This window comes from Stylophora pistillata, chromosome 8 (assembly GCF_964205215.1).
Source record: "Stylophora pistillata chromosome 8, jaStyPist1.2, whole genome shotgun sequence".
In the NCBI taxonomy this organism is placed as follows: Eukaryota; Metazoa; Cnidaria; class Anthozoa; order Scleractinia; family Pocilloporidae; genus Stylophora; species Stylophora pistillata.
The window spans coordinates 1,442,229-1,469,569 of NC_142526.1; the positions used below are offsets into that span (position 1 = coordinate 1,442,229).

Here is a 27,341-nt window from a genome sequence, read left to right on the forward strand (position 1 = left end):
AAATACCATTTGCCGGGAGTTTGCTCTTGTTCTTGTGATCTGGCACTTTCCATGTACGTCAGTGTGAGTGAGAAAATTGGCTCAGAAACTTCTTGGTCGCCAGGTAGCAACGACTACACCGGGAGCAATGAAGGGAAGAAGCAATTCTGATCCCATTAAGGTAATGGAGAAGTCAAATCAATTTTTTATGCCAATAACAAGAAGGAAAAAGATGAGAAAGGAAAGGAAATGTGCTGGAGATTAAAAGTCTATTCAAGCATGTCTTTCAAACAGCAAAGCTGACATTATTAATTCCACTCGATTTCTAAATTTTGAATGATACAATTAGCTGGTGTAAAGAGATTGTGCAACAATTCTCAGAAAATAATGATGACTAGTGACAAATCCTTTGTTTCTGTTGGTTTTGTGCCTCTCTGTAGATCTCTCTTTCCATTGGTCAATACTGGTGTTTGTGTGTTAACAATTAATATTCATCATGTATTCTCGATTTTCACGGTTTTGTGAGTTTGACGGTCAGCGAAATTTAGGTACAACACGTGTTTCAAACTTTACTGAGGAACCATGTACGCTACAAGGAAGTTCTTGATTCTTGGCTCTTTTCTCCTTTTGATCGCCAACGTAGCCCTCGGACATGAATCAGAACTGAAATGTCTTCCCGGTAATAATCACAAGGAATATGCGTCTGCCGAAGAAAACTTGTTAGCTTGTGAAGCGTACAAAGGTAATTCTTGCTGTACCAGTGACTTCACCAAACAGCTGGTCACCTCTCCAATCAAAAACATCTACAATTTCTCGTGGACACCTTGTAACAACAACTTGAGCGCCAGATGTGAAGCGTTTTTGGTGTTGATTGAATGCTTCTACCGTTGTTCGCCCAACGCGATCCATTGGGAAAATCCAGACTTTCCTTCTGCCATAAAGAAAGCCCCCATTTGCGCAAGTTTCTGTGATGAGTGGTACGATGCTTGCAAATACGACTTAACCTGTGGGAGAAACTGGCTGACAGACTTCAACTTGACGGCCGATGGAGTCAACACGTGTAAAAATCCTTGCAAAAACTTTAGCGATTACTTCACCGATGGCAAGGATCTTTGCGAGGGAAAGTGGGGCAAGACTTTTGTCTACAAAGAAAATGATGTCGATTGTTTGAAAATGAATTTTACGAGTCCTAACCCGAACGACGAGTTGGTAAAAAAACTGTTTGGTCACAAAGACACAAAGTGTGCTAGTTTAGTAATTGTTTGGATTACGTCATTGCTCACTGTTGCCTTGTCGTTGTAGCTTTAAATAAGTTTCAGTTTGCTTGAATCAGCTGTAATTCGCTTTTAAATGCTTCGTTACTTTAAAACCGTTCACTAGAATGTAGATAAAAGCAAAGCTTTGGGAGTAAGATCAGCGAATAAAATTCACCATAGTTGACTTTGGCACAGTTCTGTTATATTGTGCTGAGTGATACTGATGATTGTCGTTCAGGGATTTAAGCGTGAATTGAAACATTGAATGCTTACCAACACCTGCCATATGTTTTTTCTATGAAACAACTTCGGTGCCTTTTTTTGGAAATTTTTCTATTTGAACGTATATCTGACAGAGTCTTGATTTTTGACTTAATTGTCTTGATTAGTCGCAATTACATAATCTCCAGAATTTTCTGTCAGTTTATGTTTGCGTGAAATTGTTTGCGTGAAAGTGATTGTGGCAAGAGATGAAGGGAATATGTAAGTAATCGATCCAATCAAGTACGCTTAGCTCGGTTCGATTGGCATGGAAGTATATTTGTTTGAAAATATTAACGGATAATCTCAATCTTTAAACCTAAATGTCGCGTTGTTTATCTCGGCAGCACCCCTTAATTTCCTAATTTCAAAGATGTGATGGACTTTGTGACTTCACACTCGGATGAGCTCATAGTTTAGCCGTCAACAATATATCGGGTAACCTTCAATGACCTTACCTTAAAGAAAGCCGATATTGTGCTACTTTGCACGAGATTGAGCACTGCTGTCATGCAGATAAAATAACCACGCTTCATTGAATTCTCGATAGTAGCTAAACATGGCGTCTTCACCCTTGACTGCAATTTACAATTCTCTTAACATCGGTAACGTCCTATTACTTCTTCTTCTGCTTTTAATGTTACATTACCTTATAGTGTTCTATGAATTCCGAAAAATGCCTCCAGGTCCTCGCTATACGACTCTCCCAGTGTTCGGAAACTTGTTGTCGCTTGACCCCTCAGCCGAGACTTTGTCTGACGTCTTTAAAGGGTAAGTAATTCTTGCTGGATAGTTTGGAATAGATCGGGTTTAGCCTACATGAGCCGCAGGCAGATTTCCAATGAATAAGAGACGTAGAACTCAGTTCTGGTTAATCTCTCTTAAAGCAGAATGTATGATACTGAACTGGAGTCATTTTAGTACAACAATGTTCGCGGGCTGTTTTGTTCGCAGTTCTGTTATCAGAGAACATCTATTTCTGCTTTCAGTATTTTTTGGAGGCATAAGCCATGCAAAGTCCAGAATACATCAATCCATACTGTTATTCCTTGTGGACATACACTTCGTGCCACTGGGTGACATAATGATCGATAATTCGTTGTACGACCTACGCACAAAGAAGATGAGAAATGCATCAATTATCATACTAATTCAGTAACGCTACGCAGCTTAAATTATTGTTTATCATGTGAAAATGACAAGTTTTTAAAGCCTCCTAGCATCAAAGTTACCCTTTTGATTCTGAACTAACTTTTTCTGCCTCCATTCAAGAAAATATTTCAAATAAATAATTATGCTACCTGTGTTACAGCCAAAACCATTTGATACTCAATGAAAAACTTGACAACCCTAACGGGCTCTTTGTTTGATTTTTAGCCTCACTAAAACCTTTGGCCCGATATTCTCTTTAAAAATGGGTAGTTACAAGTTCGTGATGGCGTCGTCTCGAGAAGCTGTCCATGAAATGTTAATAAAAAATTCTGCTCATTACGCAGGAAGACCGCAAACCTATGCCTTCTATACTCAAACCTTAGGTAAGTTAGTACGTCATGAAGCTAACGAACTTTTCATCAGTATGGAAGCTGGTGTATTTTTGCAGCTTGATTTTAGGAAAGCTTGACACTGATTGACATAACAAGAGCATCCATATTAGTGGTATCTGTATACAAAGCCCTCGTTTCATCACGTCACGCAAGAAGCTCTCTCCAAGAGAACGTGTTGTGTGACGAGAAGTAACAAAGCGTGACGTGACGAGATCTTACATGTATGCATTTACTAACAACCCTCTAGATCTAATTGCCATTTTCAGTCAAGAACCACAAGCCTAAAGGCAATTTTCATTCGTGTTCGGCTGTCATAAACTATTTGGCCCACATTTCATGTTGGTCTGGCAATTTGAGCCAGATATGGAGGCGGGCCGGGGTAGTCTGTGGCTGGTGTTCGAATGAGACCTCATATGTGCAAGAGGATTACTCCTGGATGCAAAAAATTGCCTGGGAAGGATGCGGCGAGAGGCATCCGGGGGAGGAGCAGTATATTTATAATTTCCTGTTTCTTATGTCTTTGATGGTTGTAACCCTTTTGGCTTCAAAGGCTTTCGTTCCCCGGGCGCATTGGTGTCGCCTCTGTGATCATGTTTTCTAACTACTCCTCAAGAGATTACGTTTATTTTAAAGCTTTTTAAGTTTTGCCTTCGATGAGTCTTTGTATATTTAGAATGGCTGTTCATGGGCACTTGTCCTCAAGTACATGGAAGACACTCAATTGCGTTATCGATAGTCTCTAGCTTAGCAATCTTGCCGCCATGGCAATCTCACAGAGATACATATAGAAACATATGTTTGGCAGAATTGTGAAATGTAGCTGTGATTACTCATCTGTTACGTTATCCTAACAACTGGGTTTAATTCAAATTGTAGGTGGTAAAGATATCATCATGGGTAACTTTGGCCCACAATGGAAGAAGCAACGGAAGCTCTTCACTGCAGCTTTGCGACAGTATCTTCTTGATGTCCCGCTCATAGAAAGGCGAGTCGCGACACAAGCTAAGAAACTTATACAATTCATGGAGGAGCAAAATGAAAAGCCTTTTAATCCCTCGGATTGCTTGATGCGAAGCGTGGCTAATGTTATTTGCGGTATAACATTCGGTGAGGGGGAAGACACGACCAATCCAGAATTGGACCAACTTTTGAAATTGAACGCCGATGTCATAGCTAACGATGACGATCTCAGATTAGCTACAGTCTTAGAGTTCTTCTCATGGGCACGTTATTTACCACTTAAGGTATATGACCGTGTTCTGCAGCCGTTCTTTGAGATTCATGATATCCTCCGTAAGATCTTTAGATTGCGCGCGAAAAAATATGATCCAGCAGAACCTGTGGAGAATTTGATTTCTGGTCTTCTCCGTGCCAAGTACGAAGCGGAAAATAAGCCAGACGACGAGATGGGAGACGTTCAGCTGTCCGAAGACCATTTTGTAATCACTATCGAAGACATGTTTGTTGGCGGGTATGAGACCACAAGTACCACACTAAAATGGGTTATTGCCTTCTTGGTCAGGTATCCGCAGCACCAAAAGGACATTCAGCGCCAGCTGGATGAGGTAATTGGTGCGGAAAGAAACCCTTCCTTGAATGATCGCTCCAGTCTACCACTCGTGCTGGCCACAATCATGGAAACCCTAAGAGTTGGAAACTTACTACCCATAGCACTGCCTCATGTTGCTCTTACCGACACGACATTGTGTGGCTACCGTGTACCGAGAGACACCATCGTCTTTGCCAACACAGAAGCCATTCATCTAGATCCAAAATTTTGGGAAGACCCCACCCTGTTCAATCCATACCGTCACCTAGACAAAGACGGCAACCTGATCACCAATCAAGGCAACTTCTATCCTTTTGGAGCTGGCCGGCGTGCATGCCCTGGTGAAGCCCTGGCAAAAGTTGAGCTGTTCATATTCATCTCGTGGATGCTCCAAAAGTTTACTTTTGTAGCTGATGAGGGGCATCCAGTAAACACGAAGGGGGCTTTTGTTCAATTTCCTTCTCCTTACAAGATACGTGCCGTCAAGCGACAATGAGGTATCCCGAGTACCATTTACCCAGCTTGTCGGTTGTGTCCTACCCACTAAGACTATGGATCTTCATAGAATGAAGACTTAATTGCCAAAGAGGCCACAGTTTTTGCTTAAATTAAAAGCGCACTTGGAAACTATATCATTTGAGAAAATTCAATTACCTTTCAGTTGACTGTGGTACGTACAACCGAATGAAATACGACCAGGAAATTCAATTAAAAACCGAAGTGAAGTAAAATTATTGCAGTCTCGTTTGACTTTCGACACTTATTTTAAAATGTGCTCCACCTCGCTGAATTTATCTCCAAAATTTCAATCTTAATTTTGATGCTTTGAAGCTTAGTATTCTTTCTGCTAACCCGTTTGCATACTACACGACTAGCCATCACCCAATTCCATTTTTTTGGTGAGGCCTTTGTCAATTTTGACCTTGAAGTGCGGTTATGTGTAACTGGACCTCTTTTTGATATGAAAGTTTATTTAGATATATTTTAGAATTCATGACAGCTATTGCCTCTGAACTATTTTAATAAATTCCTCTTATTTTTGCACTGTATAGAATGTGAGGGCATTACATAATAGTCTTAAGTTTTATGCACAATATCAGCAATAAAGGTATGCCATGTTGTGTCACGTGGGAGACGCCATGACCTTATCGTTAGTGCGCGGAACTCTGGGTCGAGGGGTCTGGGCTCGAGACCTGGCCGGGTCAACGTGTTGTGTTCTTGTGCAAAACACTTTACTCTCACAGAGCCTCCCTCCACACAAGAGTAACAATGGGTACCTGGGAAGCCTGGTGAAATACCTGGGAGGGAGGGAGGGGAGGAGTGGAGTAGTGATACCCTTACTTGCCTCATGCTCAGGAAAACGTAATGAGCTCCAGCCGGGTGGGACACTTGGATTGTGTACATAACCTTTAGCCATGTAGTATGTAGCACAACACTGAATTGATAGTTACTGAAATGCGAAATAACCAAACAACATTAAAGTGATAAAATAGACTGTTTAAGGGGTTTTCACTCTTTACTGTTACTGACTCGAGATAAGCGACGAGTTTCAATCCAATCCAATCCGAGTTTATTTCGCACTATTCAGATTAATAGACCACTTTCATAAATGGCGGCCGGATTAATATTCTTTTGTTTAAATTTAAATTAGCCCTTCTGGCCTCGTTCCCCAGTTCAAAATTCAAAAGAATACATTATCTCAAGCGAGGCCAGAAGGGCTAATTTAAATTTAAACAAAAGAATATTAATCCGGCAGCCATTTATGAAAGTGGTCTATACAGTATAAGATGACTTCTATAACCAGGTAAAGAAGGTAGTGAGAAGTAGATATCATGCAGGTTTTTATATGTGTGCACAGTGACCAAAGTAGCCGTAGCTTTCGTGTTGGTCACTGTCCCATTTAATCAAATGGAGAGGTCCAAGATACAAGTGTGAGATAATAATAAATTAGGGTATTAAGAGAATAATTCTTCTCTCTCCTAACTCATGCACCCTCAAGCTTAACTCCGCTACTCATACACCCTCAAGCTTAACTTCCTCTTGAAAACAAAGCAGCTACTCCAACATTTTCTTAGGAGTTTGACATAGTATTTGAAGGGGAAAAGGATTTTAAGGCTATCACAATCTACAAATGATATCAGAAGGTTGTACATGTCATTATTATCTGGCTGTGTCTCACAAGGACTGGGACACCGAATTCTCGAATTTGATTGGCTGAAATCAATATTGAAAGCGGTCTAGATTTTCCCATCTAGACTGGCATCTAGACCGGTCTAGAAAAAAAAGGTACAAAGAATATAAAAAATTGGCATATAAGACACAGCCATATGATAAACATCTTATTAACCGAGCTAGGTCGGTCTGTATGGGAGAATCTTGACCTCGGTCGCTGGTACAGACCTCCCTGCGTTCGATCTGTACTGGCGACCTCGGTCAAGATTCTCCCATACAGACCTCCCGCTCGATTAATAAGAACTAAATAACAAGTTCTCAGCTTATGAGTTACAAACGAAAATCGCTAGCGACACACGCCGATGGAAACTTGCCTAACAAGACTTATTCGCCGGGTTCAGACAAATCGTGGAAGGGTGAGGTCTACTGCGTTTGGGTTTACTCCGCCAGCCGTAATCCAGCTTAGTAATTTTTATCATTTAATTTGTAACTGACTTATCCGAAGGGGTTATACAAAATATCTTGAGCTGAAGATCTTTTAACACGGAAGAATCCTGTGATGAGACGGTGGTGGGGAGAGGGAATGTTGTGTTTGAAGGTCACGGGTATACTCTTGTAACTTCCAGAATCTCCTGATCATAACCAAATGTCGTAACATGTCAGGAGGGAAAAGACTCGCCAAAGATGGTTAAAGGGAGTTGGTATGATTCCATTGAGCAAAGTTGCCATCAAAACGTTATGCTGATTCTAGCTCCACAGAAATTCGTGATTCAAGCAAGTCTGCTTTATGTCAAGGATCAACATATTTTTAGGGTTAGTTATGATCATGAACGTACGGTGGCCCTTAAGGGACATGACACATTTTTTTTATCGCGCGATAAATGATAGATTATCGCGCGATAAATGGAAATTATCGCGCGATAATTTATCATTTATCACGTGATAAATGGAAACTTGTCATGTCACGTAATCGGCTGTCATGCATGTTGTTTCTGTGGACGACAATGACTGCTACAGTCGAGGAGCTATGTTTTGAGGTCGATAGTTCGTTTTATTCATGTAAAAAGATCATTTAGCAGTACGTTGCAATACTACGACACATAGCTCTTTGAATCAGTATAGTAAACCTTGATTTTGCGAAGTCCGATCCCGTGGAAATTTTGTATTATTTATTTATTTATATTTTGTGATAACTTTTTGATGATTGCATGACTTACACTGTCACGGTTGTGTTACACTAAAACCTTAAAATAAGCTTTCATCAGTTTTCTCATCTTTCAGTCTATACTATATGCCCTCTAAATTTCTTTGTCATTGCTCAAATATTCTATCAAATATTATATCAATCAATTCTCTGCATTCCTCCAAACAAAAAACACATTATGATCGTGACTGTACGCCAGCAGGATCCAATTCTTTAATTATGACTCGTACGGTCTCCTTCTGGACAACAAGACTGTAGTCAATTCTTAATCGCAGGTGCATTTTGCGATAACCAATACTGTTCCTGCATGGACAAATGCAACGGATTACCGGACAGAAGTTGACCTGGATGACATTGATGTGATTGATGGTGAATGCTGCGACTGAAAAAGCCCCACAAATTGTTTGTAGGAATGCAGAGAACTGATTGATATAATTATGTAAGAGCAACAGTTGGAAGTGCCTTCAATTGCTCTAGAAGCCCGTAACCTTTTCGTGGATCTCGTTTATCTCATCGGCAACAGTTGGTTCAGTTCTTGTATCATGTTTTTTTTTTAAGGGGAATGAATTACACCCGAAATCTAGCCTCATGTGTCCCTAATGCCACCCTCTCTTTGTGTGCGAGGCCTTTCTGGCAAAAGAGGAGCGACAGCTCTGGTGACATTTGTGTCAAAGTTACTGTGTTTACATATTTCTGTGCGAAATAGAGGATACTTTAAAAGCCTATGAGCATTGTGTAACTACTCGTGTGCACGAAGTAATTTGACCTTATTCGGCCCGAGCTATCTTTTCAGACTGCGGAGTGAAGCGAATTCCGCCCCCTTCACCTCCGTAACTTCCAGAATATTTGAGCAATGACAAAGAAATTTAGAGGGCATATAGTATAGACTGGAAGATGAGCAAACTGATGAAAGTTTATTTCAAGGTTTTAGTGTAACATAACCGTGACAGTGTAAGTCATGCAATCATCAAAAAGTTATCACAAAATATAAATAAATAATACAAAATTTCCACGGGCTCAGACTTCGCAAAATCAAGGTTTACCATACTGATTCAAAGAGCTATGTGTCGTAGTATTGACACGTACTGCTAAATGATCTTTTTATATGAATAAATCGAACTATCGACCTCAAAACATAGCTCCTCAACTGTGGCAGTCAGTGTCGTCCACGGAAACAACATGCATGACAACCGATTACGTGACCTGACAAGTTTCCATTTATCACGTGATAAATGATAAGTTATCGCGCGACAATAAATATTATCGCGCGACAATATTAAATATTATCGCGCGATAATAATAAAAATTATCGCGCGATAATCTCCATTTATTGCGCGATAAATGATAAATTATCGCGCGATAATAAATATTATCACGCGATAATAATAAAAATTATCGCGCGATAATCTCCATTTATCGCGCGATAAATGATAAATTATCGCGCGATAATAAATATTATCACGCGATAATGATAAATATTAACGCGCGATAATAATAAAAATTATCGCGGGATAATTTACATTTATCGCGCGATAATTTTCATTTATCGCGCGATAATTTTTCATTTATCGCGCGATAAAAAATGTGTCATGTCCCCTATGGGCCACCGTATGAACGAGCATTACTCGACAATAACAGCCCAACGTATAAAATATAGCAAACATTTCCACTTCAGGTGACTTTTAATCTCTATCAGCGGCTCTATATCTTCATATCTTTATGCCCCAACAGACCATCTCACCCACACTGGAATTCTCTAGGCTTAATAAGAAGGATTAACCGTTTAAATTTATTTTAAATTCAAGGTAATAGGCCATTTCCGAATATCCTCGGCCTCTTCAGTAAAACGAGGCCCAGTGTTCAACTACTCTTGTTAAAACTGTAAGAAGACTTTTCCGACACTCCCTTGTAAAGTTGATTTTTCTTTATTCTTTTTCTTTAACACAACTTACTGCCTTGGAAACTAGCTCAGATCTGAGTGAGAGTGCTGGTCACCAGCTTATAAAGGTGATATTACTCAGCTGTCAATCTTTATGCATCTTCATCATTTCCCACTCATTAACTTACGAGAAACAGTTCCTGCATACTAGGTGTGTACCTTCCAGATATTTACGCTTTACAAAATAATTTCTACCTTAAATTACCCTTACTCTTACGGTCAAGGTTGGGGGAAACAAAAACAAGATTGACAATATAAAAGTTATTATGAACTTATTGATAGAATGAGAATCATACTTAAAAGGATATATTTAGAGAAAAAAGCCTTCGAAGATTTTTGCATAACCACAGAATAAACAGAAAATTTGGAGAAGAAAGGGCGTACCCAAGGTACCGCCTCTCTGCTGTTCATATAAGTTACCTGATTATATATTCAGTGTGGAGGATGAAAATTATTAGTATTTTACATCTTTAGTCGCCTTTAAAGAGAGAGTTGTTGAACATGCTAGATTTGAGATTTAGGAAATATTTTCTTGATCGGGAATTCGACATGGAGTTAACCTAAAAACGAGAATATCAAAAGGGTTGAGAATAAGGTAAGGGTAATTTCCAGGAAATTCCTGTATAGTGCGGGATCAAATTTAATAAGGTAATGTCATTTTCTTCGTAATTGAAACAGCTTTTCGCAATTCAAGGTAATGGAAATATCCTAATATTCAACTACAAATTGTAGTTTACGTAGAAACATCTTTCTGCAAGTCAAATTCACGGACACAATAAGAAAAGGTGACAGAAATTCTACTTGTAAGATAAGACCAGGATAGAAAGACCGCCAAAATGAACAGGAAATGATTAACTTACTTATTATAATTTTTCACTGAATGGCTTCTAGTGATATATTATTTCCATCCATTTCCAACTCTTACATAATTATTAAGTTTAAAAAAACACATATAAGGAAAATCCTTGCTAAATGCCAATTTTGTCTTTTAACAAAATGAGTTTTATTTACATGTGAATGAAAGCGTATTATCAAATGAAAAGGATGGCAACCAGGACTCGCTTTGAAAAAGAGGCTAAAGGTAATTTGGAAAAGGGTTATCAAGTAATCGTGTTACATGTATTTGGGGTTGCTTATCTGTCTTGGAGAAGAATAAGAGGCTGAATGGAATTTCTACGCAAGCAAGATTGGCTATATCTACATACCCTTGTGATCTTCGAAAATGGAGGTGACAAAGGAATAATTTATGTTCAAAACTCGGGTGCGCCTCTTGGTTTCACTTTAGTTGTGAAACTTGCTGATGACATTTCTATGATCAGTGAAAAACTGTGGTCAATTTGTTGAATAGAATATTTCAATTAAGCATCGAAGATCTAAGATCGGTCTAAAAAAAGCACACGCCAAACTCTCAACCAATCAGATGTGGGACTGAAACCGTGCTCGCCTTTGTCACTCAGGTTCTCACGTGCTCGAGGCAGTCTAAGTTCTCATTGGCCTCTTCATTTTCCTCCGCTCTGATTGGCTGCTGATTTAATCTTTACGATTGATCTTACAACGCTCAATGGAATAGCGCTCTAGACAAAGAATTTTAGTTTGTTTGAAGCATTTCCAAAAGAAAAAAAAAGCTTTTAGAAAACTATTTCACTTTCGCCTTATGGCACGTATCTTGTAGGGAGCAGGAAACTGAGTGATACTAAAGATTCCCTTTAGCTCAGGAGGATGGCCATCTTCTTCAGGAACAAAACTGAAATTGTGAAGGATCCACGACACAAACAAGAACAGTTTCACTTTAGCAAGGTCTTTCCCAGCGCATACTCGGCGGCCAGCTCCGAAAGGAAAGAAGTTACTTAAGTTGGTGATAAGCTGACCATTTTTGTTGATGTGACGATATGGATTGAAATCGGTCGGGTTCTTCCAACAATTGGGATTCAGATGAACAGATTCTGTGTTAGCAAAGACAATTGTATCTTTAGGAACGCGGTAGCCGCACAGCGTGGTATCTGTCGTGGTCATATGAGGAAGTAAAAGAGGTCCAACGTTTCCAAGTCGCAGTGTTTCGATGATTGCCGCTTGCACTAGCGGCAACCTGGCACGATCATCCAAGGAGGGATTTCGTTCACCAAGTACCTCGTCTAGCTGGTGTTGAATGTCTTCTTGGTATTTTGGATTGTTAACCAAGTAGGCAATCACCCATTTTAAGGTTGTGCTTGTGGTTTCGTAGCCGGCAGCAAACATGACCTCGACATCGTTAACAAGGTAGTCATCAGAGAGAAACGCGGACCTTTCTCCATCGCCTGCCATCTTTGCTTCGTTTCTTGCGCATAGAAGACCCGAGATGAAATCCTGTACGCTCTTTGCTGGTTCGAAATTTTCTTCGCGTTCTCTTAAGAATTTGCGAATGATTTCAAACATTTCGAAGAAGGGCTGGATGAAACGATCGTAAGCCTTGATCGGCAGGTACTTCGTAAAGGGGAAGAAATCCAATACAGTGACAAGTCGCGCGACTTCGTCATTTTCAACAATATTAGCGCAAAGATTCAAAAGCTTGTTTAAATCCGGGTGCGTTGTGTCAAAACCTTCACCAAAGGTTATCCCACAAATGACATCAGCGACACCTCGCATGAGGCAATCAGCAGGATCGAAAGGTTTGCCATCTTGTTCTTGCATAAACTGCACCAATTTCTGCGCTTGAACTGAAACTCTGCTCTCTACAAGAGGAATGTCTGAAACATACTGGCGCAATACTGATGTGAACAATTTTCGATGAAACTTCCAAGCAGGACAATAATTGCCAAATGCGATATCTTTGCCACCTGCAATAAATGAATGATGCAGTGATCGCTTTCAGAATACTTCAAGAAAGGATTTCAAGAAATTTCATTCATATAGAATCACCAGCTCAATCTAAGTCTCTGGGGATCCACGCAAAACTAGCCAAACATAAAATGCTGATGAACTGGTTCCTTGGGCAACTGATTCGCCTGAGGACTTAAGCTGAGATCCTCAAGTCATTTTGATTTTATTTGTTCGATGTAAAAGGCAATCCAAGTGATGACTCTCTTTTCTCTGTTTCCTGATCTGACAGGAAAAAGAGCTCTTAATGATACATAAACAATGGGCAGAAGGCCTTACCTAGTGTTCGAGTTTGAACGGAATATGTCTGTGGTCTTCCAGCGTACTCAATAGATTTGGTAATAAGCATCTCTTTAACAGATTCAGGTGTGGAGGCCATAACGAACTTGTAACTACCAAGTTTCAGCGAAAATACTGGACCGTAGTTTTGTCTAAGGCTGAAAAAGAACAAAAAGGATCGTTTGATGAACATCGATCTGCCTTATAATGCTTCCCAAAATAATTTTTTCAACCAAAATCACTGTCGTGTGTTTTGTTCCAATCTCCTCCACATTGTCATCTTTGTTGGCTTTGCAGCTATCATGAAGGAGGGTCTAAGCGAAGAACAAGTTTCAATTTCATTTCTTACATAGAACACGAAATCTAAACAGGTTTTAAAAGAACTAAAGACGATTCGAATCTTTTATAATCGCTTTTTCATTTCAAAAGTCATAATTCCGTAAGTGATATATTGTGGCCACTGAACAAAAGGTGTCATTGCAATATGGATTCGTGCACGTATCTCCGTTGGTTTAGCTAAGAAAGCTTAATTTTTTGTCAGTCAAGTACGGTTGAAACCTGTGATGTGCCTTTTTTCTAATCAAGGTACAATGAGACATAAGGTATTTCAAATTTAAGATCACAGGAGGGAAACAGGGGGACAGACTACTTAAAAATATGTAATACTCCTAAGAGATAAAAACATCAGGTTCCAGCTTAAGGGGAAAAAATTCGTCTTCAAACATATACGAAAATTGTTTTTTCCACAACAATTGACCATTTCAGTAGTTTAAAAAGACATGAATGGAGACTCCAGCAATAGAGGCAGATGGAAATCCACTGTTCAAAGAAGATGTAGAAATGTTAATAGTTATTTTATACTTTATGTTAACGACAGGCGGTTTTGGAAGGAGGAATTCAGTAACGCGATTTGAGCTTTCGTAACTAAAGCCAAATGCATTATTCGATAAAGAACTAATAATCGTATCTACTTAAAGTAATTTCTCCATTTCTTTATCCAATTTGGTCCTATCTTCATAATTAAGTTACCAATGCCGCCTAATCCACCCAATCCATTTCAAATGACTTGAAGACATTGTTTTTACAACAGGATTAATATAATCGATCACCGCACAAGCTTAGAAAGCAATTTGTCATCATCGTCCATTCAGCAATAGGGACTGTTTACCCCCTATCATTATTTGAATCTATTCAAATAGGCCTGGACGAAAAAAAAAGTCCTAAAATGCGGTAACGGGTAAAAACGTACCTGCTTAAAAATGATCGCTCATGAATATCTATAGAATAGTGGAACAGTCTATTATCACTAGCTACCGGTAACTAAAGAAAAAAGGAAAATGCAAATTGAAAAGAGTTCGAGGAGAAATCAATTGAACCGCAATTACCACAAGAATCATGCTGTGGAAGGCTATTTCTGTACCATGAATTAAACTAAAACTATATATAACGGTTTGTTTAACGGCGACACAAAGGATTATTGACAAGTAATAGTGAAAGACAGCGGCAACTAAAAATAACAGGAAAAATGCTTTCTATTTACACGGGTTGGTTACGCGCATATGTTAAACAGTGTGGGTGGTTCGGATTGTTCTAAAATTAGAACATTCTGCTGAGAAATTACAAGTACATTTAAACCAACTTTCTGAAAAAAAAAATGGGATGATTGGCGAGAATTGATTTGAAACGAGATAAAAAGAGTATAGCAACAATGGATGTAGATAGATATACAAATTTACTTCTCAACGCGATGATATAGTTCCAATCATTAGTCATGCGTTTCCAGATAGGTGTGTGAGCTATTAAGTTCGATTTCCATAGAAAATTCATTAAGTGGTCATATGTTTTCAAGGTTGTTAGGATTCCAGCAAAGAAAAATTTCAGGAATTACGCCAACTAACCGTAACGTGTTTCCATGGCAGAAGTTAAGGACACTGTTTATTTAGTATTGGAGTTGTTTTTGCTTCGACAGATATGTGTTTGGATAGTTAGATAAGTCGAGTTGTTAAACCGTATATACTACACTGTATACAAATAGCTGATTTATAATTACATAACAATTGAATAGTAGATGGACTCAAAGGACATTTCCAATTTTTGAATCAGAAAAAATGCTGCCAAAAAATTGTTCTTTCCTTCGACATTTGTACCTGACACAATCATCTTTTACCCAAAAGCAAAAAACAAAAATGTTCTTACAACAAATCGATAGTTAAATACTTTATAATGCGATACACTGACCTTTGGAAAGCGTCGGTGAGTTTCTCCGCCTTCGAGTCGAGAGAAAACACATTACCTAAAACGGGAATAGTTGTTAAACGCGGGCCTGGTGGCATACCTCTGAACTCATACACCACCATCATGTAATGTGATACCATCAGAAGGAGCAACAAGAAAAGAACATTGCTAAGGCTGAGGAAATCGTAAATTTTGGCGAACACCGGCGACATGTTTACGGGGAAGGATAGTGGTTAAATTGACTCAATTGAGGACCACACGGTCTTAAATCTGACGTCACGCAAAAATTTAGGATGAGAGCGAGTTTGCGCAAAAAGGAGATGTCTGTGTCTTCCGCTATTGCGAAAGAGGTTCTAGCTGATGATGGCTGTCCCACACATTGCTCTATGATAATCAAATTGAACTTAACGTGGAAAGGTTGCGTCAAAAATAACTTATGCGATGGACTTTTAAATACAACCTTTTTCGTAAGTATCGTTGAATTGGTGTAGAGCTCTACTCTAAAATGGGCCATATATTGGAGTGCTTTCAATAAAATTACTTCAAGTTACGTCATCGTCCCGCAACAGTAAACATCTCGTAAACGGAAAATACAGATAATCTCAGGGTAATACAAGAGTCTGTTACTGTTTCATTTTAGATCTCTAGTCGTTCCAATGGATCCTCTAAAATAAGAGTAACCTAAAGTATTTGTGGTCAAATGCTTCCTTCGACACAATAATATAAAACCTTTACATTAGACGCGTATTTTTTTGTTAGTGCTGTGGTGTTTGTTTTTGGTGACGGTAAAATCACAGGAAGTGCAATATCTCTCTCATGTTTTTTAAGAGTTTCGAGTGTGTTTGAATTGAAAAATTGGTCTTAAGAATTTAAATCAGTTAGAACGGGTTTTCTAAACAATTCTAATTCACAATTGAATAAAACTCTGTTCAAGCTTTATCCGTTTCCCGTTGGTCTAACCTGTTCTGCTTTTCTATGGCACACAATGCGTGGGTCACTATCATAATCATTTCCTGTTGGCAAACTTCAGCTCCTAACTAACTTCCTGTCATTTGGAAACAATGCCTAAACAAGTGCCAAAAAAATACGCCGCAATACCGCTCGAACCGGCTAAGCTGATGTCGAGACGGACCAAAATACGACGTTATTGTTGACTGAGGAAATTATCTGTTGAATGGACTTCAAAAGTTCTTTTTCCGCGTACTAGTCAGTGCAAGCTTACTCAGGATTTGTACGTGACGTTTGGCTCGGACTGCGGAAGCTGTGCTCTGATTTGAGTTTCAAATTATAGAGTCGAATTTCCACGATCTTTTTTTTTTCGTCGGCAGATCGGATGAACAATTCATTTCAATTGTTTGTTCTTTACTTTGGCTAGTAGCCACCAAAGAAATTTGTTAGGGTAGAGTTTCGTCCATAGCTCGCAGGAGTTTCCTGCTGTTCGCAATGAACGAAAAAACATTGCTACATGGTGTTAAAATTTTAAAACGTCTCCTCTGTGTAGCGAACAAACCCCGACATGTCAAGTTTGAAGCAAATTAGATAACGCGGAATACGCCATGAACGACCTATTACGGGAACATTATTCGCAGAAAGGGTCCTACGGTGTCATCAGTTAACAGTCTCAAAGCTGTTTAGTGTAGTGTTTCAAAGCACTCAAAACAAATTACGAAAAATAACCACTGCACTTTGTTTCAAAAATAGCAAGTCATCCCGTTCTTTTCATTTGCTTTTGACGTTTCCTGTTCTACGTTAAGGAATGGCTTATGTTCATTTCACACACCTGTTACTAACCGAGGTCGAGGTCGAGGTCTAGTCTGTACTTTCAGGAAGGAATCGATTTCGTATAACAGGTTATAAAATCTTGGTTTTCCACCCTTCATTTGAAGGCCAAAAGACCCTAAAATCTGAACGCATTTTCTCCATACTGTTCTCTTTTCATAACCTATGTGCTAACTAGGAGAATTTGTTTACAGTCAAGAGTTTCTTAAGTTGATGATCATTTCCTTGATTCTCATGATTTTTGTGTTTGATTCAGCGGTGATAATGTGGGAAGAAATTAGGTACGAGTCTGTCGTAAGAGTTAAATAGCTAAATGGAAAGGGAAAACAAATGATAATACGTAATCACACTGTGCGGATCGACAACACTAGGTAAGCAAGATATTTATTATACCTCTGCTCTGTGTCTGACGGGTTTGGAAAACGATCTAGTCTGACCCTGTGACTTCAAACGACTGTCGCACGACGAAAGAAGAGCAAGTGCATAAAAAAAAAAAAAAAAATGTTGCTCTGTGGTTTAAACACGGAACTTTACTAAAGACGACACATATATAACTTTCACTTTCCCACGAAAGCTAACGAGAACTGGCGATGAAAGGCGAGATATTTTCGCCGAAAAAATGACCTTAAACTTAAGTAGGCAGTGTAGCAAAGTCAGTTGAGCCCGTGAAATTGATCAACCACGACGTGCTTGGTAACTGAGGGTTACAACAAAGATGGTGCCCCGGCCGGAAGGACGATTTATCACATAATTTTCTTGGCTGTTACAATAAAGAGACTGAATAGTCTTTTCCATTTATTATAACCTTCATTACTTACATTGTCAATACAGTTTTTTTTCTATTTACTGACGACCTCAAGTATATAATATAAAGAAATCAATGAAGCTAATCAGTTTATTAACAAGGTGAAAGTTGGATCAGTTCGTTCCTTTTCAATTGCTTCGCCGTTGTAAACGAAATAAGAAAAAGGGTACATTGAAAAAAAATCAAACTGGTCACAAGTCAGGCACGAGCGTATTTACTTACAGGAACGAAAATATATTCTGTAATTGGCAAAAGCCAAGTGGAAAGCCAAGAAACTGAATTCTCGTAACGAAAGTCCTGGCCTGAATGTCACGCAACCTGTCACATAACGGAGTGACGTTAGGTGAAGAAGTGCGTTACAATCTACAAGCAGACCGTCTTCGTCGCAGCTATTATTCTTTAGTCTGGTAACGCGTTAGCTGACTTGACCAAACAATTAAAACGTTAAAAATCCGCAAATAACAATAAACTTTGACTAATATCTCTTATTTTCAAAAATTATCCTTCATCCTCCGAAATTTCTTTTCCAGTAAAATCTCTAGTGATATCTTTCTCAAGGCGAAGACGCGGATAACGGGGGGTGTTCGGGGGAGGGGGGGGGGAAACGGGGGCGTTCGCAAAACCCCCTGCTGCCCCTCAAACGTACAGTAGCCACAAAACAATTTGAATACTGTACAAGTAAAACACGTTTTTCAACTGGCAATAATTCATAACACTCAACAATTTCCCAAGATTGGCTACAAAATGTGTTTCTTCCAAATAATCCGAAGGTAAGCTTGTAAACGACACTGCTATTGGCCACACTTTTTAAATATAATTCACGCAGAGCCCAAACTAAGCAATTACCTTAAACCTTTTTAACACTTTAACTCCCAAGATCTGATTGTTATTTCTCCCCTCTAGCTGCCTGCATTTCTTTATAAATTAGTCACGAGAATTTGGCGTTGGATCAAGATAACAACTTCAACCTGATAAGTTTGAGTATTCTGTTTAACTTTTACTGTAGCTGGAGATTGTATGGTTATTAAAGAGGGAGAAGTTACGTGTTGAATCAGTTCGGGGAGTTATAGGGCTTACTAATTCTTGGGAACAAATAAACACTTGACTAAAAATATATCTATGGCCGCAATTTTCACCAGAAATTTTTTCCTTCAACGATTTCCTTAATCAATTTCAAAGTAAACTGAGAGAATCCTCTTAACTGATAATACAAAAAAGTTTGATCAACCTTAAGTACAAGAAGTGATTGAAGGTGCTGAAGATATCAAATACAGTGACACTACTACTAAAATTAAAACTATAAAAATCCAAATCAGTCAGTTTCCTTCAATTATTTTTCAGCATCCTTCTTTAAAGATGCGGTACTTGAGTTTTTACAAGTTCAGATTTCATAGAGGAAACCCAAACACTTACCTCTATAAAACTACTATACTGTAAATTGTTGTTTACAGTGATAAACTGCATCTAATGTCAGAGCAATTTTCAGAAAAGCATTTCTTGACGGCTTGTCTGAGAACTTACTTGACAAAGGAAAAACGCTTCAAGCACTTTCCTTTTTTAGAGACTAATATTATTTAAAAGGCACCAAAATACAATAAATTGGCCAAACCTTCCCTAAATTGTGTCCAATTCCCTTAGTAGGTTTTGTACACTCTAGCTATTGTCAACTGCCTTTATGACACACTTGACTGTATATGCAAAGGCTGCAAAGCCAATGATAACACAAATGTTCACCAGGGTACTACTGATGAGGCCGTTTTGTCCTTCCCGTGTAGCCCCAGCCACTCCTCCCTCTCTATTACTATTGTTCTGTGATGTAGTTTCATCCCCTTCTCTCATTTCTCCTCTTTCTTTCATTTTTTCTCGTATTTCCTGTGAAGTCAAGCATGAATATGAGGGATAACATAAACAACAGGTATGACTTTTGTGCATATTGCAAAAAGCTCCCCACAAATTACTCTATCACAGGGAAATTTGAGGATAATAAAATTAGAATTTACATAAATATGCAGTTTCCCATGCACAGAAATTTCAAGGTTGTTTGTTTCTCACAGCTTCCCTGGTCATAATGCAGCACGTACAAAGGCCTGCTCAAACACAAGCAGTTGGAAATTTTGTAAATGGATAAAGGTTATTAGTTTTTTAAAGAATCTGTTGTGCAGGATCTGGTGGGTAAGTGAAAAAATTAGAGTTATCAACAGTTCAGCTTTAGGTATTAGCCCTGTGGCACAACTGTTTTTTTTCACCAGTAAGAAAGCATGAAGCCTTGCACAACAGTCTGCAAGGAGTCTGGTACTGATAATCAAACTCATAACTAGGGCCAGACTCCTGACTCATCTCAAATCTTCCTGCCGGCAGAGAAATGGATCTCCTGAAGTGCTAATAATGAAGACCTTCTCACAAATTTCAGAAACCAAGGTTTCAAGAGTTGGCCCTTTGTCAGAACAAATTGAAGCTAGTGCCCAAAATGTAAGCCTCAAATTTCCCTGGGATGGTTCACAGTTGTATCTCTCATTATCAACTTATAGTTACTTACTTACTACTTTCAGAGAAACTTGGCAGTGGTTTGAAATGTAAAATTATTGAGCCACTTTATTGCACTCACCTCTACCATATCAGGGAAAAGTTCACAAAATATTTTGTCTTGTAAGTTAAATGGTCCACTTCTTAGGGCGAACTGCCTTTTCTGAAATTGTTGTTAAAAATTTGCATGTTCAGAGAACATTGTGAGCAGTTTTCAAAAAGAACATACAAGATGGTGGATACTGCTATCTCCTAGTTGAACAGTATTCAAGTAAGTACATGTAGCAACCAAACTATTATCCCCCCTCCCCCACAAAATCAGGAGTACTTATGAAAACCTCATGTGAGTAAGAATGTCTCGTAGTCTGAAAGTGCTTGCTGCAAAAAATTGAATGCATAATTTTGCATAGCAGCACCCACACATTTACAATCACTCTGGTTAAATCTTCTGTTGCAGTTTTAGCATGATTGAACTGAGTTTAAATACCTGGAATTCTGAGGTATCTATGCTGCCCAGGGTTGGTGATGTTTCCACCTGGGCAAACCAAAAACAATACAATTATATTCAGTAAATGTTTTTAACCCGGGCAGGGATGTACCTAAAGTTTTTAACAGGCCAGAATCTAGCAATGATAGGCGGGTATTTGGGCTTGGGTATTTGGGTATTTTTATTCATAATGATTTCACGTACACGAGGTACAAATACCGCTGGCCATTGAGCCTGTAAAATGGAGGATGCGATGTGAATGATACGATCGTCACACTAAATGGAGTGTTTACAATCTTTTCAGTTTAGGTAAGACAGCAATGAAGATGTAAACAAACGGAACAAATAAATAGCAATCTTCTGACAACATTTAAAAACATTTTGGAGAAAGAAGTAGTGCTTTACAGCTGGAAAAATCACGTTCACAGCCGTGTAATTTTCCCGGCTTCCGGCTATTATCTACATCCCTGCCCGGGGTTAACATGTGAAAGTGCAGCGTGATCGTCTAGGTGAGTGTTGTCCTGAGAAGGACAACAGTCCTTCTCAGGACAACATTCACCTGAATGATCACACTACACTTTCACAATACAATTATAAGTAATCAAAACCTCATTGGGCATTTGAAATTGTATAATTTTTGTAGGATTGTAAACCATACTTTTAATTTCAAATTTAGCTAAGAACATATTAGCTAAACTGACCAATCAGTTTACACAAACCAGACTTATAACACTCTCATTTGTCTCTGATGACGACTTCTGCTCAGGTTTTCAAATAGTCAGTCACCACTACCTACAAATCTTTCTCAAGACTACCCTCACGCAGAGGATCAAAGTATATAAATCAAACTCAAGGTTTATTGACCACTTAAGAAGAGAATACCAAAGAGACAGACCCACAGACAGAGTGACAGACAGACAAACGGACAGAGAGATGGGTGGACAGAAAGACAAACAGACAGAGAGATGGGTGGGCAGACACACAAACAAACAGAGAGATGGGTGGACAGAAGGACAAACAGACAGAGATGGGTGGACAGACAGACAAACAGACAGAGAGATGGGTGGACAGACAGACAAACAGACAGACAATCAAACAGAGAGATGGGTGGACAGACAGACAAACAGACAGAGAGATGGGTGGACAGACAAACAAACAGACTACCAGACAGACTGACAGACAAACAAATTAACAAAACATCGGACAGACAGAAAAGGCTAGATCTCTGGCACTGATTAAGGTGGCTCAACACAGTTTTTGATACCTGTGTTTCAGTCACCTTTTTCTCTAAAACCCTTGATCCCTCGGTCACCAAAAATGGCAGCGAGCAAGTTAACAACACAAACTTTGTTTTTTTTTTATGCAGGGTTCGTACACTTTTGACCTGTTAAAATTCCATGACTTTCCATGACTTTTTCCATGACCTTTTGAAAGATTCCATGACCTGTTTGCAAACACTCTCACAATGCGTGCTTCTGTTTAATTCCAATGAAATTAAATCTGATTTTTGGACTCGTCATTTAACTTTTCAACTTTGGGTCTTATTGCCTTTCACTCATAAGGAGCATATTGATTTTCCATGACTTTCCATGACCCATACCTAAATTTCATGACTTTCCAGGCCTGGAAAATGAAATTTTGAAATTCCATGACTTTCTAGGTTTTCCATGACCTGTGTGAACCCTGTGATAGTTAAACTGATGAATATGCCATTGCCACGGCAACATGAAAAGATATAAATAGGCTCTTAAAGTTGGTTTTGTTTATTTGTAGAAAATCTAGTCATTAGATTTTCTTTATAATTTGCGTGCAATGAGCTTGTAACTATATTCACAAGTTGACACCATTAATTTTTGCTAATAATTTAACAGATAGATCTTTAATTATGCCTTGTTGACCATTCACTGAAAAGAATTTCCTTTGTTAAAGTTCAACTTTTTTCAATACTCCAGTAACTTATTTCCTAAAGTATTTCCGTGCCAAATTTCATGAAATTCTAATGAGTGGTTTTCAATAGGCATATTTCCGAGAAAGCAATTTTCCATTAAATTGCAACTTTTTTACTTACTACGCATGCGCTGCATTTAATTGGGTTCTTTCGGTAACAACGAAAAAGCTGAGAATTACTGGGTTCTTTGCACTGTTACCTTTTCTAACATACAGTTTGTAATAAAAGATTAACCTATAGACGTCCAGTGCGCCCGTATGCGCCCATGGGGACCCGCACCCTTTCTACGCCTTGTGACGTCATCACTTTTAACCCTGGAGCATGAATTTGAGCACGTACTTGAACAGGTTGAAAATATCTTACAAACGATACCGGAATGAGCACAATTGAGTGAAGGAGATTGGAGAAATAGCCAAAATTCCATGTAACTTTGACCTGAAAACCTGCACGAAAATCTTGTTCCATTACCCACCTACCTTTCTGAGCATGTAGTTTGAAAATAATGAGTAGTTTCTGAAAAATCTCCACACCAAAATGAAGCCTACCAAATTTCCAGCAAGTGAGGAGAAACTTCAGGCAAGGAGAGGGGAAAAAAGGGCAGGAGAAAGAGAGAAAAGTAAAAGTCGTATGTGGGGCATTACTTTTCAACCCAAAAACTGTGTAGAATTTTTGCTTTCTGTGCGTGCCTGAGAATTTCAGGCTGCCATTTTGCATTTGGATCGAAAGGCCATCGAGTGTTCGAGCTGTCAAGGGGTTTTTGGTAAGTTTGAGCTTTTAAAACCACAACAGTGACCCGAAATCTGCTCGACTAGCTTCAAAACACAGTTTTCCACAAAAGCTGCGGCCATTAATGGGTTAAAGCCATCAATTCACTTTCAATTGTCAACTATAGAGAAAAATAGCTCAGATAGTGTGGGTGCGGGTACGGGTATGTGTTGAGTAAATAAAATGAGTGTTTTATTGATGGAATGTTTGCTTTTTACAATCCTTGTGTGCGCACTGAATTGCATCAGCAAAAGCGCATGTGAGAACTGTGTTCGGCCACCTTAAATAGGCATCAAACAGTGAACCCCTTAATCTATAGGATGGATACTGCAGTTTTTTTTTTAAATAATAATATGCCATAACTACTCCAAAGACCATAACATGCAAATCAAATTAGAGACATACCATGAAACTCAATAAGCCTGTCAAAATGGTTGAGACTGACCAAGCTGGATTCCATGTGTCAGGGTGAAAGTCGCTTATTGACAAACATAATCTGAAAACATTAGGGAGAAAATTTTAGGTAAATGTAATAAATGATTGAAATCATGTAATTTGGAGATTCAATGAAAGTACCTAATGTATTATACATGTCTGCACAATCTCGGAAATTCAGCTAAGTAATGCATCACAAATTCAAGAGTATTTTAAAATTTAGGATAACATGTCTCTGTTTGATGTCAAATAAAACTCCTACTATGTGTACATTCACAATGTAGGATATGCTGGTACATATTTCTTACTAATTCTAATAAATAATTTGAGCAAAGCCCTTGAAAAATGAAGACTAGACTTCAGGGCTTGACACTAACTTTTCAACTTACTAGCCAGGTGGCTAGTAACAACTTAGATGTTAAAACAATTTCAGTTTGTTTACTAGCCAAACTGACCAGTGGAAATTGAAACCTACTGGCCAACATTGAATTTCTACTAGTCCATGGCTAGTAGATTCTGTTATTACACTAAATGCACAACTATGATGAAACAGAGATTAAAGTGTTCTGATGGCCATGCCTCACCTTAAAAAAAAAGGGGAATTCATGCTTTCCCTTCCATGATTTAAACATTAGTCTCCATACTACTGGTATTTGTGATACATTTTTTATCATTTTTAGATAACATAATTCAGCATCAAGTCAAATAATTATATCTTATTAGACATTTTGTTGTGTAGTATTGCTGAGTATTTTTGAGTTGTGCCGTATTTTGACCAGCCCGTAGGGCAAGTCTAAATACAAAGAACGAGTAAAGATAGTCAGCGATACTACACAACAAAATGTCTAATAAGTTATTTATTATCCAACACGCCAAACTGTCATTTCAGTGCGGGCGAATTTTGCAGATATTTATTTACGGGGAGTGTGTGACAGAAGTATGCGAAGCGGAACGGAATGGGCGCGTTGTTGTGTTGCTGTTTCTATTTTCTTCATTAAATGAATAAATTTTCTGGTTGTCTAGCTGTTTTTCTTCATTCGATTCATCTAATGAACTTGGATCTATATTTGCCAGCCACTCTGACTCTTCGTCATCGGAAATATGATTCAAATTGTCAGCCATTTGTTTTTTTTTTTTGTAACTACAATCCAATTCTTCCCTTGCGCGATGCGAGGAAACCTGTTTAACTGGTACTCTACAATAGACGAGTACAAATACCGCGTGATATTTGTACACATCTATGGCCTTATTTGTACTCGTCTAGGTGCAGTTGGATAATAGTATCCTGTATTTGATATTTTTCTTACCTTTCCTTACCTACTGTAAATCCTCTAATAAACCACCCCCCCCTCTAATAAGCCCTCCTTCTTTACAGACGAAAATAACATATTAAGCCCCCCACCCTCCCCCCTCGAAAAAAAAAGAAATTCAAAATAACACTCCATTCAGTAAGTACGATAAATTTATTCAAGTACTGTAATTTTAGTTTGTCATTTAAAATTGATCATAGAGATTGATTAATTGATGTTATCGTGTTGGCATCAATAGAATATTGTATACAGAAATTACAGAACCATACTAAAAATATAACATGGCTAAACAATAAACAAGGTCCATTGAGAGAGTTAGATCAGAAAATTGAGTTCTTTATTGAGTTCTAAAGTTATAATCCCCCCCTCTATTAAGCCCCCTTTTTATAAACCAACCCCCCCACCCAAAGTACCTGAAATAAATAAGCCTGGGGGAGAGGTTAATCAGAGAATTTACAGTATTTGCATGAAAATGTATCTATAGATATTGTAAGAAGTTTATTTTTGGTCACTGCTGAGGGTAAAAGGATTAACAAGCACCCTGCTTACCTAGTATTCACTTTAAATCGTCCATTTGGTGTGATCATAAATATCCTTGGTGGTTTAAAAGGAAAATCTTTTGGGAAAACTAGCTTGCCATGGTAGTATCCACCTACATGATCAAAGAAAAATTAATTACATCATACCGTGTTCTCTGACCACTTCAAACATAACTTACAATTGGAAGAAAAGGGAGAAAAACTTAATATAATTTAATTTATTAAATTCGCCGACAAGCAGGGAAACTCCAACAGCTCGTGCCAATTACTGCGGGCCCAGCAAACCCACCCATCCCACCCCAGGAGAGGACATCCACCAAACAGTAATCTTGTGCATGGGAAATGAATGTTTCCTACCCCTAACCCTGCAGGAGATGGGGACTACGGTTTATTCGTCCTTATCCGAGAAGACTAGAATATCTATTCATTTCTTGATATTAAAGAAAGGTAGAAAATTCTCCTCAGTTATTTTAAGACCACAAGTATTGGTCCGGCCGAGGCTCGAACCCTCGACCTCCCTCACAACATAATCCGGCGCTCTTAAACCAATTGAGCTAACCGGGGGGGCGGTTAAAATTGGTTAATTACCCAAATGAATAACCCAGGTTTTGAATCAGTTTGTAAATCATTATTTTGTTAAAAAAGAGAGAGCAAATGTATGCAAAGGGTATGGGTTCCTTGGAGTGAAATTAGTATGTGATTTTACCGAAAAAAAAACTATTCTACTCAGGCTGGCTGAACACGAGATTGCTAAGACCAACTCAATTCACTATGCCCCTCAATGGTGTACCCTATACAACAATTGTTTAAAAGGATTCTGCGGCAAAGCGTCTAGAATAAGCTGAGATAGTGATATCCTATTACCTACTTCATTATTTTAGTCCCACTGCAAGCACTTACATTTCCCTTCGTATCGTTGCACAAAAATATCAGGTGCCCACGATTACAAAACTTAGGTTTTGAAGTAAAGAAAAAACCGATCTCAACACATCTACAGATGGCAACCAAGGCGACTTATACATGTATAATTATAATTATGATTGGTACTTCTATTTACAGCCGATCTTGTAAATTTACACTCATAAAAACCGAATAAGTCAAGTTACCTGAGTACGGTGTATTTTCTGGCCCTCGGACCACATAATGCCTATCGAAAAAGACCAAAGAGGCCCATGATATGAGAGAAATAAACACACAAAGGATAAATAATTGTATTGCTTAATGATGAAAAATCACGAACCATTCCAAGATATTTGATGGCAATGGCAGCGCTGTGATGTATGGCACAGGATCTTTCAGGATACGAAGATAATCTTGCCGCAGTCTTGAAGCTGCTGTGGTGTGTACGCGTTTCTGGGATGCCATACAACCGTAAAAACGCCAAAAATTGAGACGGGAAATTAGTGTTGACGAAAAGTGGACGACCAACGCAATTGCGTATCTGCACAAATGACAGTTGACGGCTGACCGAAATTCATG

The 27,341-nt window shown here is 38.6% G+C and overlaps 3 protein-coding genes and 1 pseudogene across 6 annotated transcripts; 2 read left to right on the plus strand and 2 right to left on the minus strand.

The window, feature by feature from the left end:
- LOC111345845 (riboflavin-binding protein pseudogene) lies at positions 1-1,419 on the plus strand (annotated as a pseudogene).
- Positions 1,420-1,828: 409 nt separating this feature from the next.
- Positions 1,829-5,715, plus strand: LOC111345803 (steroid 17-alpha-hydroxylase/17,20 lyase). 3 transcript variants are annotated; one of them, XM_022953087.2, is made up of 3 exons: positions 1,829-2,267; positions 2,874-3,031; positions 3,917-5,715. In XM_022953087.2, the coding sequence occupies exons 1-3, from the start codon at positions 2,056-2,058 to the stop codon at positions 5,083-5,085; spliced, it is 1,539 nt and encodes a 512-aa protein (XP_022808822.1). In that variant the 5' UTR covers positions 1,829-2,055; the 3' UTR covers positions 5,086-5,715. The 3 variants fall into 3 exon arrangements, with proteins under 3 accessions (XP_022808822.1, XP_022808834.1, XP_022808842.1); XM_022953099.2 differs by having other exon boundaries at positions 1,830-2,267; positions 2,993-3,031; XM_022953107.2 differs by lacking the exon at positions 2,874-3,031 and having other exon boundaries at positions 1,830-2,267.
- Positions 5,716-11,285: 5,570 nt separating this feature from the next.
- LOC111346679 (steroid 17-alpha-hydroxylase/17,20 lyase) lies at positions 11,286-15,536 on the minus strand. The gene is made up of 3 exons (XM_022953955.2): positions 15,275-15,536; positions 13,037-13,194; positions 11,286-12,717 (listed from the first exon to the last, which is right to left on the minus strand). Exons 1-3 carry the CDS (start codon positions 15,481-15,483, stop codon positions 11,546-11,548), a joined length of 1,539 nt encoding a protein of 512 aa, XP_022809690.2. The 5' UTR covers positions 15,484-15,536; the 3' UTR covers positions 11,286-11,545.
- Positions 15,537-17,832: 2,296 nt separating this feature from the next.
- Positions 17,833-27,320, minus strand: LOC111346363 (ubiquitin-conjugating enzyme E2 J2). 2 transcript variants are annotated; one of them, XM_022953651.2, is made up of 7 exons: positions 27,103-27,313; positions 26,969-27,009; positions 25,873-25,975; positions 23,984-24,074; positions 20,866-20,913; positions 20,461-20,541; positions 17,833-19,727 (listed from the first exon to the last, which is right to left on the minus strand). In XM_022953651.2, the coding sequence occupies exons 1-7, from the start codon at positions 27,225-27,227 to the stop codon at positions 19,509-19,511; spliced, it is 708 nt and encodes a 235-aa protein (XP_022809386.1). In that variant the 5' UTR covers positions 27,228-27,313; the 3' UTR covers positions 17,833-19,508. The 2 variants fall into 2 exon arrangements, with proteins under 2 accessions (XP_022809386.1, XP_088586484.1); XM_088730358.1 differs by lacking the exons at positions 17,833-19,727; positions 20,461-20,541 and having other exon boundaries at positions 20,866-23,383; positions 27,103-27,320.
- Between the last annotated feature and the right edge of the window lie 21 nt (positions 27,321-27,341).

Bases quoted from the DNA above. Each gene is read 5' to 3' on its own strand.
- LOC111346679 (XM_022953955.2), bottom strand. From the start codon at position 15,483: ATGTCGCCGGTGTTCGCCAAAATTTACGATTTCCTCAGCCTTAGCAAT. The intron at 13,195-15,274 runs GTCAGTGTATCG...GTTCTTTTTCAG, and splicing joins CTCACCGACGCTTTCCAAAG to CCTTAGACAAAACTACGGTC. The intron at 12,718-13,036 runs GTAAGGCCTTCT...CATTTATTGCAG, and splicing joins CGTTCAAACTCGAACACTAG to GTGGCAAAGATATCGCATTT.
- LOC111346363 (XM_022953651.2), bottom strand. From the start codon at position 27,227: ATGGCATCCCAGAAACGCGTACACACCACAGCAGCTTCAAGACTGCGG. The intron at 24,075-25,872 runs GTAAGCAGGGTG...TAATGTTTTCAG, and splicing joins CGATTTAAAGTGAATACTAG to ATTATGTTTGTCAATAAGCG. The intron at 20,542-20,865 runs GTATTTAAACTC...CAACAATTTCAG, and splicing joins TAGATACCTCAGAATTCCAG to AAAAGGCAGTTCGCCCTAAG.
- LOC111345803 (XM_022953087.2), top strand. From the start codon at position 2,056: ATGGCGTCTTCACCCTTGACTGCAATTTACAATTCTCTTAACATCGGT. The intron at 2,268-2,873 runs GTAAGTAATTCT...TTTGATTTTTAG, and splicing joins TTGTCTGACGTCTTTAAAGG to CCTCACTAAAACCTTTGGCC. The intron at 3,032-3,916 runs GTAAGTTAGTAC...TTCAAATTGTAG, and splicing joins CTTCTATACTCAAACCTTAG to GTGGTAAAGATATCATCATG.